Source organism: Crotalus tigris, unplaced genomic scaffold (assembly GCF_016545835.1).
Source record: "Crotalus tigris isolate CLP2741 ecotype Arizona unplaced genomic scaffold, ASM1654583v1 scf7180000018252.723642, whole genome shotgun sequence".
NCBI classification, from domain to species: domain Eukaryota; kingdom Metazoa; phylum Chordata; class Lepidosauria; order Squamata; family Viperidae; genus Crotalus; species Crotalus tigris.
The window spans coordinates 109,296-123,214 of NW_024096906.1; the positions used below are offsets into that span (position 1 = coordinate 109,296).

General features: G+C 40.9%; 1 protein-coding gene across 5 annotated transcripts in view; it reads left to right on the forward strand.

Annotated features, from left to right (window-relative positions):
* Positions 1 to 13,919, forward strand: part of LOC120310651 (calcium-activated potassium channel subunit alpha-1) — a 251,828-nt gene that overhangs the window by 76,311 nt on the left and 161,598 nt on the right. For 4 of the 5 annotated variants that reach the window (XM_039349289.1, XM_039349290.1, XM_039349293.1 and 1 more), the window contains exons 3-4: positions 1,764 to 1,857; positions 5,088 to 5,199. In XM_039349289.1, the coding sequence (XP_039205223.1) occupies positions 1,764 to 1,857; positions 5,088 to 5,199 (206 nt within the window). Of the gene's footprint in view, positions 1 to 1,763; positions 1,858 to 5,087; positions 5,200 to 12,238; positions 12,758 to 13,919 lie in introns of those variants that run through there. The other variant, XM_039349292.1, reaches the window with a different exon arrangement.

Consider the following 13,919-nt stretch of genomic DNA (forward strand, 5'->3'; position numbering starts at 1 on the left):
AGAAGAAAGTCAGTTCTTTAAGGGTTAATGTGGGGTTGCTTGTCCTTCCTTGGAAAAGATTGCATGTTTTTCTGTTTCAACCGTTGACTGAGGAAGTGAAGAATAAGAGTATCCAACAGTTCGATATAGTAATAGATACTCAAAGGAAACTATGGGGACCGAGCTTCTGAGCCTTTGCGAAAGAAAGTAGCTAGAAGCAAAATAGCAGCGACTGAATTATCTAGATAATGACGGTGGTCAACTGGCTTTATTTATTTATGAGATTTATAGAGCTACCCAAATTGTGTACTAATGGCTGTAGGCAACATACACAGTAGTGGCCAAAATTGTGGAAACCTTTTGGGAAAAATGTACAGTAGAAATGCCACCTTTGGTTAAGTTTCCACTCATTTTTCTTCTAATTTCTTTATCACTGTAGCCTCGTTCACTTCATAATGCTATTTTACATCGCTTTCTGGGCGACCAGTCAACTCTTTGCACCATGACTTTGATTTTATTATGTTTTACAAGCTCATTAAATGAAAGAACACAAAAGAACCCAACCAACTTGATAAGCGATCACGTAACATACTGACAAATGTCCTCCTCTCAGCTTCCATACATGACATCAATAACTGGATCCTATTGTGATCTGATTGGCTTATTGCCAAAACAAGATGACCCCTGATTGGCTCTCTAAACATTCACACTCATTGGCTACCATCAGATGAAGGAAAGCTACCTGAGATCAACCTAAGCAAGTTGTGCTTCCTTTTTCTGGTTATTTGGCTATTACCTTTCATAGAATACAGATAGTTGAACAAACTATGTTGCATTACATTCTTGATTAAATTATCTTTCCATTGATATATAATTTTATGGTACTACTCCAAACAAAATTGGTGTTATTAGCCATCAAATCTCAAAAATACACTTTTCCCAAAAGGTTTCCACAATTTTGGCCACTAATGGATAGATTGTCCTCTACTTAATGACAGTCCATTTAGTGAGCGTTCAAAGTTACAACATCACTGAAAAAAGTCACTTGTGACCATTTTTCACACTTACCATCGCAGCTTCCCCCACGGTCGCATGATCCAAATCCAGACGCTTGGCGATTGGCTCATATTTACGACGGTGGTAGCGCCCCAGGATGATGGGATCCCCTTTTACGACCTTTTGACAAACAAAGTCAAAATCACTTAACAAACTTATTAGCTACAGTGATTCCCTTACCAACAGTGGCAAGGAAAGTCGTAAAATGGGGCAAAGCTCACTTGGCAAGCGTTTTGCTTAGCAACATAAGTTTTGGGCTTAGTTATGGTCGTAGATTGAGGCCTGCCTGCAAGCCCAGGGAAATTAATATTGTGAAAGAATATAAGATCCCGAAAAGGAATCCATGAACAAACATACCAATAATATAACTCCGGAGTTCATTTGTTGCATCATCTATTCCTAACAGATGCACTAATCCAGGGCTCTTCCAACTTGGCCCTTTGATGACTTGTGGACTTCAATTCCCAGAATTCCTCAGCCAGGCACATGTGCCTGGCTGAGGAATTCTGGGAGTTGAAGTCCACAAGTCATCAAAGGGCCAAGTTTGAAAACCTCTGCGCTAATCTATCACACTGTCCCACCGCCCAATTTTCCTGAAGACTGACAGGATTGGAGCCACCTTAAACCTTAACTTTTAATTTTCACCGTATTTTTTTCTCTCTCTCTACATTGGTTTCCTTCCTCCAAATAACGTTGACCTTTTCTTTTCTTTTTTTTTTCTTAAATAGCCCAATAGAATCTTGCCAGAATTTCTACAAAGACTTCACGTTACAGATAGACATGGCTTTTAATGTGTTCTTCCTGCTCTACTTCGGCTTGCGGGTAAGTACCTCCCCTTTCCATACCTTTTTTTTATTTTTTGGGGTGGGTGGGTTGCAAATTGTAGTACGTTGCAGCATTGTCTTCGCCTGGTGTTTTCAACCGGGAATCTACAAATTTGATGAACGTGTAAATACTGATTTATTTTTATTTTATTTTCAAAATTTATAAGCCGCCCCACTCCCGAAGGACTCTGGGCGGCTAACAATAAAAAACACATAAAACATAACAAAACAACAATACAAAAACAATCATCCAGGGGTAAGGTTTTATAAACCCCAGGCCTGCCGGGGTTTGATGGAAGCTCTTTAGCTTGTCTGCCTCTTCTAAACAAGAGACTTGAAGGGTTTTCTCAAAGCCCTGTTGGGATGAGGAGTAGTTTTACTCTGTCCATTCGTCTTTCTGGACCATGTGCCACGCATCACACACAGACACGCACTGATGAGACCACACTTGTGTCCAGTGTTGGTCCCCACAATGCAAAAAATGATGTTGAAACTTTAGAAAGATAGTGCAGAGAAGAGCAACAAAGATGATCAGGGGTTTGGAGGCTAAGCCGTATGATGAACGATTGTGGGAACTGGGTATGTCTAGTCTGGGGAACAGAAAAATTAGGGGTGACATGATAGCTATCTTCTTGTACTTGGGAGCAGTCACAGAGAGGATGGGATCAACTTATTTTCCAAAACACCTCAGGGCAGGATAAGAAGTATGGATGGAAACTAGATTTTCTTGGTTGTTGTTTTTTCCTTGAAAGCATTTCACTTCTCATCCGAGAAGCCTCTTCAGTTCTTGGATGAACTGAAGAAGCTTCTTGGATGAGAAGTGAAACATTTTCAAGGAAAAAACCCAAAGAGTCCAGTTGCCTTTTGAAAAATACTTTTGGGACAACCTTGACCTGGATGATTGAGAATCATGGAAGATTATCAAGGAGACATCCAACCTAGAATGAAGGAGAAATTTCCTGACAGTGAGAAGAATCACTGGAAGGCATTTCTCTGGAAGTTGTGGGTGCTCCATCACTGGAGGCTTTCACAAAGAGACTGGACAGCCACTTGTCTGGAATGTCATAGGGTCTCCTGCTTGAGCAGGGGGTTGGACTGGAAGACCTCCAAGAAACCTTTCAACTCTGTTATTCTGTGTTCTTTGAGGAGGGGGATTAGTCAACCTCTCTCCATTAGCCTTTCTGGAACATGTGCAACTGCATACATGTGCATATTACCTTTCTAACTAGACATGTTTTCAGAGGTGGTGGAGCAGGTTTGAAAGACACCTGGTCTAGAAGAGTCATAGAAGCACAAAGGTGAGGAAAGGAAAGGAAAGGAAAGGAAAGGAAAGGAAAGGAAAGGGAAGGAAGGAAGGAAGGAAGGAAGGAAGGAAGGAAGGAAGGAAGGAAGGGAAGGGAAGGAAGGGAAAAGAAAATGGAAGGAAAGGAAAATGGAAGGAAAGGATATGAAAGGAAAGGAAGGAAGGAAGGAAGGAAGGAAGGAAGGAAGGAAGGAAGGGAAAGGAAAATGGAAGGAAAGGAAAGGAAAATGGAAGGAAAATGAAAGGAAAGGAAAGGAAAGGAAAGGAAAAGAAGAAAAGTGCTAGGAGAATGACATGTTTCTCTTCTAGTTCTCCCAACAAGCTAATAACATTTTTTGGTTTTTTGCAAGGAGGCAGGGAAGGAATAAAGCAAATGTACTTTTGGGGAAAGTTTAAAATTTATTGAATGTCATAAACATTTTATGATATAATAACAGTGGAACTCATATTACTGTACTTTCTAAAGCATAATTACTTCCCCACCAATATCATCCCTATAATAAAGGATATCCTTACGTATTATGTATCCATTATCCATAAATAAAATAATTATTTCTTCCTCTCTGATGGATCTAGTAGTTGTGCATAGCTATATAAATTTCAAATTAAAAGGAGAATGCATTATAAATGTCCTCTTGTTCAACGGTGGAATAACTTCCTGTGAATTGTAATAACTTACAGAATATTAATGGATTGTCGGTGCCTGTAGAGATAGGAAACGGAATAATTCAGTTCCATCTCTGCCAAAACAGTTCTTTTTTTGTTCATATGTCAGAAGAGCATTCCCAAAGAAAGAAAATAGTGGCCAATTCCAGGATTTTAATCTACCTCGAAAGCAAATAAAAACAGAGAAGTGGAATGAAGTGTATACACTGCTTTCTGGGATTTATCTCATCTGGCAATCACACCCATACTTGCCATTTGGTGAATTTCAAACGCTGAAAAGCAATACAACTTCCAGTAAGATCACACTTAGAATACGGCATCCAGTTTTTGGTCACCGTAATATAAAAAAGATGTTGAGACTCCAGAAAGAATGCAGAGAAGAGCAACAAAGATGAATAGGGGGCTGGAGGCTAAAACGTATGAAGAACAGTTGCAGGATTTGGGTCTGGCCAGTCTAGAGAAAAGAAGGACTAGGGATGACATGATGGCAGTGTTGCAGTATTTGAGGGCCTGCTGCAAAGAAAAAGGGGTCAACTTATTTTCCAAAACACCAGAAGGCAGGACAAGAAACAATGGATGGAAACTTATCAAGGAGAGAAGCAACCTGGAATTAAGGAGAAACTTCCTAACATACATTAACCTGTGGAACAGAAGTTGCCTTCAAAAATTGTGGGTGCTTCATCACTGGAGGTTTTTAAGAAGAGACTGGACAGCCACCTGTCTGAAATGGTACGGGGTCTCCTGCTTGAGCAGGGGGTTGGACTAGAAGACCTCCAAGGTCCCTTCCAGCTCCATTCTGATTGTCTTCTCAGAGTTGGGCTGAAACAAATCTTTGGGGGTGAGCCTGTGGTTTATCTTACCCTACTAGATCAGTTCTTCTAAACCCTGAGGAGACAGATTGTGTCTGATTTGGTGTGTTGTGGCATCTTACGCCAGATAGAATACTGCCTCTCAGCCTGATAAAGCCTTAATCAAACTTTAAGCAGAGGATTTGGGATTTAGAGCCATCAAAAAGCAGGGCCAAAGTCAACTACCTCTATTACGACACCACTGAAGGTTCTAAAATGATTCTAGATGCCAAATGTGGATCCCAGCTTGCTCTCTACGGGGCTCAAAGATGGCGAACAATTCCTTAAAGATCTCTCTCATCAAATAAGGCTGGTCTGTGGTCCACCTATCTCACTTCTGTTTTCCTGGCCTTTTTTTTTCTTCATTTCATTGATTTAATTCTATCTCTTTTTTCTTTCCTCCCTCCACAGTTCATAGCAGCCAACGACAAACTCTGGTTTTGGCTGGAAGTGAACTCCGTGGTTGATTTTTTCACCGTTCCTCCCGTGTTCGTTTCGGTGTATTTAAATAGGAGTTGGCTAGGTAAGTATACAAAAATTGCTGTTTCCCGTTGTGTATGTGAGAAAGAAAATGGAGGTAGTTCTCGACTTATAGGGAACCAGACTTTCTGTTGCTAAACAAGAAGGTTGTCAGATGTCTTGCCTGATTTTACAACCTGTTGGCTGTGGTGGTTACATGAATCTATAATTGTTAAGGGAATCATATAGGGATTAAGCAAATCTGGGTTTCCCCATTGACTTTGATTGACAGAATCCATCTAGGAATGTCCAAATAGTGATCCCATGACTCCAGCACACTGGTTGCTAAGCACCCAGATTTTGATCACCCAACCTTGGAGAATTGCTGCGATGGTCATAAATGTGAGGACTGGCTGTAAGTTACTTTCTTGTTAGTGCCATTGTAGTTTCAAATGGCCGCTAAACAAATGCATGTAAGTCAAGGACTCTCTGTGGAAAAGAAAATGGCTACAGGAGCTTGTACGGGAAGCGACCAGCCTCTTTCCGATGAACTCATAGATGTTCCATCACAGGAGAATTGCAAGGAAAAAACAGTTGTGGAGTCATTAGTGGAGGATGGTTTGAGGATTGCTGCCTGGGCTAGATAACCTCCACGATCCCTTCCAATTGTACAATTCTATTATTCTGAGCATGCTTTTCGCTCACAATGTGCATTGCCATATTCTGAAAAATGCAGGCTCGCTCAGATGAAAATTGAAAGTGAATGGATCTCTCTGTCTGTGGCAAGCTGCAGCCTCTTGCAACAGAAAGATAGATGATTGTATTCACTATATTGGGTTATTGGGTTATTTGCATCGTAGATGTTGCTGTTTTAATATTTACCTGGGAGAGAATTCCTGTGCTGGTTGAAGGAGACTTTTGGTATCACTCAAATCTGCCTTTGTTAAGCTCATTTTCAGCAACACTTGCCATATTAAGTTACTACGATGTGAGTTTCTCCTGATGGCTGCGATGCGTTCATTTTCCTAGCGCCAGTAGCTACGAGCTGGATGAAGTTCTACTCACTTTTGTTTTATTTGTCTGAAATCTGGCATGCATTTTCCCCAGATGAAGCCCTTCCCCAATTCTTTGCCTGCCTCCCCGTTTCAGTATTTCAAGTGGCTTTTTAAAGAAGGCTAAAAAGCAGGGCCAACCTTTCGGCAGTTAAAATAAAGTTGTGATCCTGATTAAAGACCACGAAGAGGGACAGTGACATATGGCAATAATTATAAGCTTCACAACTTTAATTTGGCATTTGGTAACTTGCGGCTTGTGTCCTGCTGATTGCATAGATCACAAATGACAGAAAGTTGTCAAGATGTTTTCTTGTCGTCTTCAGCCTCTTTTTAGAGCTGTGTGCTTCTGCCCTCTCGTGGTCATCTCGAGACTTGACCTCATCCTTACTCAAATGAACTCGGTCGGAAAATTTGTGCGGTGAAATAACAACAACAACAACAACACCCCGGACATAACAATTGTCGATAAGAAAGACAAAAAGGTCTGGATAGTGGACGTGGCAGTGCCTGGAGACAGCAGAATAGACGAGAAAAAACTGGAGAAGATCACAAAATACAAAGACCTACAAATAGAAATAGAAAGAGTGTGGCAAAGGCAAGCAAAGGTAGTACCAATAGTAATAGGCTCCTTGGGTGCAGTCCCAAAACAACTGGAGCACCACCATCATCGGCATTGACAAATTTGCCATTAGTCAATTGCAAAAGGCGGCCTTACTAGGAATTGCTTCCATCCTGCGACGAGATCTGTAATACCATCAGACATCCACATCTGCCTATCCCAGGTCCTTGTCGATAGATAGACAAAAATGCCAAATCCAGTCTGAACATCTGGCTGACTGCGATGATCAATCATCATCATCATCATCTTGCTAAAGCTTCTAAAGTCCAGCAGTGATTTTGTTGCTAAGCCTAAAAAAGATCCCCAAACACTGAATGTTGCTTTTTACTGGCAATATTAGAAGCAAATTTTATGTCGGAAGGGTGGCACCCTCAGAGAACAATTGGGCAGCGAAAGGTAGTCCTTGACCTACGAAGTAGTCCCACTCATAGGAAAAATGAGAGAGCCGATTATGAATGGTTTGGAAAACAGCCATGACAGTCCTAACAAGCATTTCTTTGGAGCTGCTCCCTCTTCCTTCTCTTCATAAACAGAGCTGACTCTAGGCTGCAGGACACGTCCTAAGCTGGACTCCTCCATTTAGTGTACTTGTCATTTCTTGTGATGAAATAAGATCAGCTCCCATGTATGCAATGGATGGGGCCGGCGGGGGAGAGGGGGGATGGAAGCAGACCTTTTCTCCTAACCATTAGGCCAGGGGTCTTCAAACTCGGCCCCTTTATGACTGGTGGACTTCAACTCCCAGAATTCCTCAGCCAGCATGGCTCAGCTTGGAAACCTCTCCCTTTCTCCTCAGCGTGGCTGCCTCAGGAATTCTGGGAGTTGAAGTCCACGAATCATAAAAGGGCCACGTTTGAAGACACCTGGATTAGGCAATGGCTTAAAGACAAACTTTTTATCTGTGGGTAGATAGTGAAATCTTTCTACAGGTTTATTAGAGTAATTAAAGGAGATAACCTTTATACAGGTTGTCCTTGACTTACAAGAGTTACAAGGCCGTTTGAAGTTACAACAGCACTGAAATTAAGTGATTTGTGACCGTTTTTCACACTTACGACCGTTATAGCCTCCTTCACGGTCACACAATTTACATTCCGATGCTTGGCAACCGACTCACATTGATGACGGTCGCAGTGACCCCGGGGGGGGGGTTAGTGATTCCCCTTTTGGCGACCTTCTGACGAGCCAAGTCAACGGGGAAACCTGATTGATTTAAGGACAACGTTGCTAATTTAAGAAACTGCAGCTGTTCACTTCACAAACGTGGTGAGCAAAGTCCGTAAAATGGGACAAAACCTGCTTAACAAATGCCTCCCTTAGCAACCTGAATTTTGGGGCTGAGTTGTGTGTCGTATGTTGAGTGTTGGCCACTCCAGCAGGGCAGTGATGAACGAAGGGAATAAATACTACGCTGAAATCCTTCTGGAGATGATTTCCAAAGCTTGCTAGGAAGCAACAGATTGGCTCCCTTCTCTCCTGACCCATGCAGTTTCTAACACATGGACACACGCAGCACAAACACAACTGCAAGGATTAATTTGTCCATATTGCCTTGGCATGAAAAGATCTGAACGTTCGAACGTGTAGCCTCAGCGGCTCCGTCCACGAAGGGGGGGGGGAGAAAACAAATCCTCATACTTGGAGGAAAACTTCCAATTTAGTTTCGCTTTTCCTGCTGTCACTCAAATTCGGGAAGCGATGCGCTGTTATTAAGGAGTTGCTGGGCAAGTGAACACTTTTTTCACACTCTGAATCACCTTTGTGTCCAGATCACTGCACAGCTTTGTTATTTGATGGAAAGTCACCTTCAAGGTAAAATTCAGCTTCTGTTGGCTTCCTTGATAGCCCGTGTAGTTTTATGGATACGTTTTTTCACTTTCCTATGATAGCCCTGTCTGATATAACTATGACTGATTATTGTCTGTTATTCTATATTCAGCCGACTATCTCTATTTCACTCTTTCCTGGCTTTATAACATCTGTAGTTTGCATACATATAGGAAAGGAGAATAGTTGAGGGGTTTTTTTGTGGCTCCCCCCCCCTTTCCTGCTCTTGGAATGCGAGTTGTGGGAATTTCCAGAACTGATGGTCACTAAAATCCTTTTGAGAGTGGGATAACGGATAATAGAATAATAGAGCTGGAATGGACCTTGGAGGTCATCTAGTCCAACCCCCTGCTCAAGCAGGAAACCCTGTACCATTTCAGACAAATGGCTGTCCAGTCTCTTCTTAAAAACTTCCAGTGTTGGAACATTCACAACTTCTGGTGACAAGCTGTTCCACTGATGGTTCTCACTGTTAGGAAATTTTGCCAGGTTGCTTCTCTCCTTGATGAGTTTCCATCCGTTGCTTCTTGTCCTGCCTTCAGGCGCCTTGGAGAATAGCTTGACTCCCTCTTCTTTGTGGCAACCCCTGAGATACTGGAAGACTGCTATCCTGTCACCCCTCATCCTTCTCTTCATTAAGCTAGACATACCCAATTCTAGCAACTGTTCTTCATATGTTTTAGCCTCCAGTCTCTTAATCATCTTTGCTACTCTTCTCTGCAATATAAGTCTTTTCATTATATTTTCTGCACTATAAGTCATAAGTCTGAGCTCATTAATTTGTAGAGAGAGAAGTTACCTTTTTTGAGGTACATATGGAAGTAGATTCGGGTGAAGGGGTGGATTTCTGAAGCTGATAAAAGGAAAGCTGGAAGAAAGGGAGAAAAGTAAACCCAAATTTGTAGGACCATTGTAAATGATGTTGGTCTCTTTTGAGGATCCGGGCAAAAATGTTTGGGTCTTAGTAAGGGACTTTACAAGTTGTCCACAGAAGTTAGTTCATTTATTCTCCCTTTCAGCTGGGCAAGAATTGGATTCACAATGCCATACTAAGGCAATTGGAATGGTTGAGTTGAATTGGATGCCCTTTTCCTGAACTGGATCAACGGTTTAATCTGATCCAGTTCAACGATCTGATTTGGAGGACTCACAATCAAATTGATTTGACTTGCCAAATCAAATCAACCACTCAAACTCTATCAAAAGAGATGTCCAGATAGTAGATGGGTGGTTAATATTAAAGACAATGTCCTCTACTTTCTAAGTTTTTTTTTTTTTTACTTTATTTTTTTTTTTTTTTTACAGTCTGGGGAAGAATGTAAAAGATATTCCTTAGCTAAAAAGGAACGTGAACATTTTTGCAAACCATTCTGAAGGTGAATTGGTTGTTTGTTAATCAATTATATCTTAATAGATGTGAATATGTGTGTCCTATTCTTCCCCAGGAGGTGTGTGTGTGTGTGTGTGTGTGTGTGTCCCATTCTTCTGGCCTTTTGGAAGAATCTGAAACCCAGCTCTGCTGACAGTATTAGAGCCCACAATTTTGGGGTTAGTGGGCACCTTATCTGCCTCCTCCCATCTTTTAAATTATTCTATTCTTATTTTCACTGCCTCCCATTGGAATATAGGTAGTCCCCAACTTACAACAGTTCCTTTAGTGACCGTTCAAAATTACAATGGCAGGAAAGAAATGACTTATGACTGTTTTTCACGCTTACCGCCATTGCAGCCATCCCCGTGGTTGGCAGGTGTTCGGCAACTGACTCGTATTTATGACGGTTGCAGGTCTCTTTTTGCAACCTTCTGACAAGCAGAGTCAAGAAGCTGTATTCGTTTAACGACCGGATTACTAATTTCACAATGGCAATGGTTCCCTTAACAACTTTGGCAAGAAAAGTCTCAAAATTGGGGCAAGGCTCACTTAAGAAATGTCTCACTTTGCAACACAAGGGATCATAAGCCGAAGGACTACCTGTACGCTATTGATAGGGTTCCTGTGTTTTAATTGGCTACCACCCAGAATCGCTTTGTGCATGAAATGGGTGCTCTCCAAATTTGATGTCAACAAATAAAATATAGTTCTGCTTGAAGTTGTCTATCTCAGATGAAGCCCTGAACAGACGAAAAGGTTAGAATGATTTAGGAACTTCACGTGAATAATAATAATAATAATAATAATAATAATAATAATAATAACAACAACAACAACAACAACAACAATTGTCAAAAAGAAAGACAAAAAAGTCTGGATAGTGGACATGGCAGTGCCTGGAGAGAGCAGAACAGACGAGAAAGAACTGGAGAAGATCACAAAATACAAAGTCCTACAAATAGAAATAGAAAGATTGTGGCAAAAGCAAGCAAGGGTATTACCAATAGTCATAGGCGCCTTGGGTGCAATCCCAAAACAACTGGAGCACCACTTGAACACCATTGGCATTGACAAATTCGCCATTAGTCAATTGCAAAAGGCAGCCTTACTGGGAACTGCTTCCATCCTGCGACGATATCTGTAATACCATCAAACATCCACATCTGCCTATCCCAGGTCCTTGGTAAGGACTTGACAGGTAGACAAAAATGCCAAATCCAGTCTGAACATCTGGCTGACTGTGCGATGATCAACAACAACAACAACAATAATAATAGCAGCAGCTAGAAAATTACAATCCGTGCATTTTATTTTTAATTAAAAGAAATAGCACTATTTGCAAATGGGAAGCAACATCGCATAATTCATCTCAGGTTGTTGATTCTAGAAGATTTTGTCTTTGTGTTTTGTTCCAAGCTCTTGAACACCGGAGACGCAGCGCTCCGATCCAGAACATGTTGCACATTTCTTGAAAAAATATTATTAACAAAATGTGTCCCACTTTGCATTATCTTCCTGTTCTTTTTCTCTTCTCTTATTCCGCTTTTATAAGCCATGGGAGGGCGATGGTGTGCAGGATTCATCATTGCTGGGAACATGATTTGAGTTCCTCTTGTTTTATTTTGTGCGGTGTGTCTAGACATTTCAGAACATCATGCCATCGTTGTCACTGAATATGGGTACAAACTGTTTTCTAAACCATTTCGTACCATATTAGGTGTTTAGTTAAACAGAGACTTTATATTGCCACATAATCTATTAGCGATAATGAGAGAGCTGCTCTCTCTGTGCGTGTCTAACATAGGATAAAATGCTAAAAATGCTCCTTTGCGGAGACCCACCAATTCTGCTATATTATAAAATGCCATGCTCTGAAAAAACAATCAAGTAAAGGTTGTGGGGTGTTGTGAAGGCTGATTGTTCCAACCTATTGAAATTTTACTTCTGTGCCTAGCGTGGCTTAAAACATTCGGGATATTATAGTTCCCTTTAAATGAGGAACAGTGAAAGTTGGCCTCGATTTGTGTGAATTAAAACACAAATTGTGACCTTTGCACAACCCATAAGCCCTCTCTGGGACAACCGGACACTGTTTATCGTGGGCTTGTTCATCTCCCTTCTCCAGAGTGATAATCTGTTTTGATTTCTCCAGCTGGATGGATACATTTTGGAGAGGGTATGAAAGAAGATTATATTGCAATATCCGGATAGGGAATGCCTTTTAAGCCGTGATATTGTAGATATCAAAACAAGATCCGTTTTCCCATCAACAACTCAGACCTGCTTTGGCAGTCTTTTTCAGATTTTAGGGAGCAGAAGGACTGAAGGAACAGAAATGCATTTTCCTCCAACCGTCCTAAAATATATATATTTTTTTGATATAAAGTCAGAAGCAGGATATCTCATTCCCTTGATCCTGCCCAAAATTTTGGGATGAACAACTGATCCTCGGTAGCCTTTCTCTAAATCTCAGAAGGAAATAACGGGGTTTTGTGTTTTTTTTTTTTTTTTGGGCCGATCCTTCCAAGTGGTGTTGTTGTTGTGATGATTCCCAGCAAGATGTTGGTCTACAACATCCCTTCCGGGGGTGCCCGCACGGAAACTTTTAAACCTCGCCGAAAGAAGTCCTACGGAGATTTATTTAAAAATGGATATCGTGTCAAATCTGGGCATAATAACCTTGGAAAGGAAGAGCCACATACATTTCGACAGACTCTGGGCTCTTATTCCAGAATTGGCTATCACTGGGGTAAGAAGCTGACCGAGTGACTGTTGTCTAAAGCAATAACTGAGTTATTTGCAAGATGAAGTGTTTTCATATCAATTGGGAGCAGAGGGTTCCCCCTTGCCCCCTTCCTCCTAATTTGTGAAGCCAAAGAAAAAATATTTTAATAACAGAAATGGAGAGGGAAAAAAGGCTTGACTGAGATATTTTAGCAAGATTAGCCCAGTGGTATTTTATTTATGTAAACGTTATTTCTCACAGCTATGCTTTTCTCTTATCCTTTCTTAAAAGAAGAATTATTCTTTGATGGGGAATCATTTAAAAATGTAAATAATCCTTCTCTTCAAACGGTGATCATCTTTCTTTCTTGAAATATCTCTTTTTCTTACCCCCACCTGGATAATAATAATAATAATAATAGTAATAATATAATAATAGTAATAATAATAAAAACTGCACTATTCGGAACATCTTACATTTTAAGGAGGTACCTGGTTGATATCTAGGATGCTGGCAGCAACCCGTGTCAACCATCAGCGCCGGTCAATTTGAATGTTCAGTTGACTGAGGTTCACGTCTAATGAATGATGATGATGATGATGAAGATGATGATGGTGATGATGATGTTGGAAGGGACTTTGAAGGTTGTCTAGTCCAACCCCGTGCTCAGGCAGGAAACCTTACACCATTTCAGACAAGTGGCTGTCCAGTCTCTTCTTAAAAACTTCCAGTGTTGGAACATTTGCAACTTCTGGAGGCAGGTGGTTCCACTGGTTAATTGTTCAGTGGAACAACTTGGATATTCCAAACATAGATATTCCATGATTCCCCTCTCCCTTTTTTCCATTTCATACCTGTTACTTTTAATCTACACAGAAAGGTAAAACTGTTCTTACTTATTTTTAATTAAAAATAACCTTGTTAAAGTGGATTGCTCGGTTAAACATTTTAGGGATGTCTCTACATTCTCGAAAGCCGGCATAAATTTTTAAGGTATGACTGAGATCTTCCAGTAGGTCTTCCTTGCCAATGTTTGAGCCCTTAGCCTCAAATCTGAGCAAGTGAGTGATTTCTCCTCCAGCAAGCTTCTTTACTTTAATTTCATCTTCAGTTTATATATATCCTGGGTCTTCTCCTTTCTACGGGATTCTCCACACCCTAATTTCAAAAACTGGGTTGTTGGAAA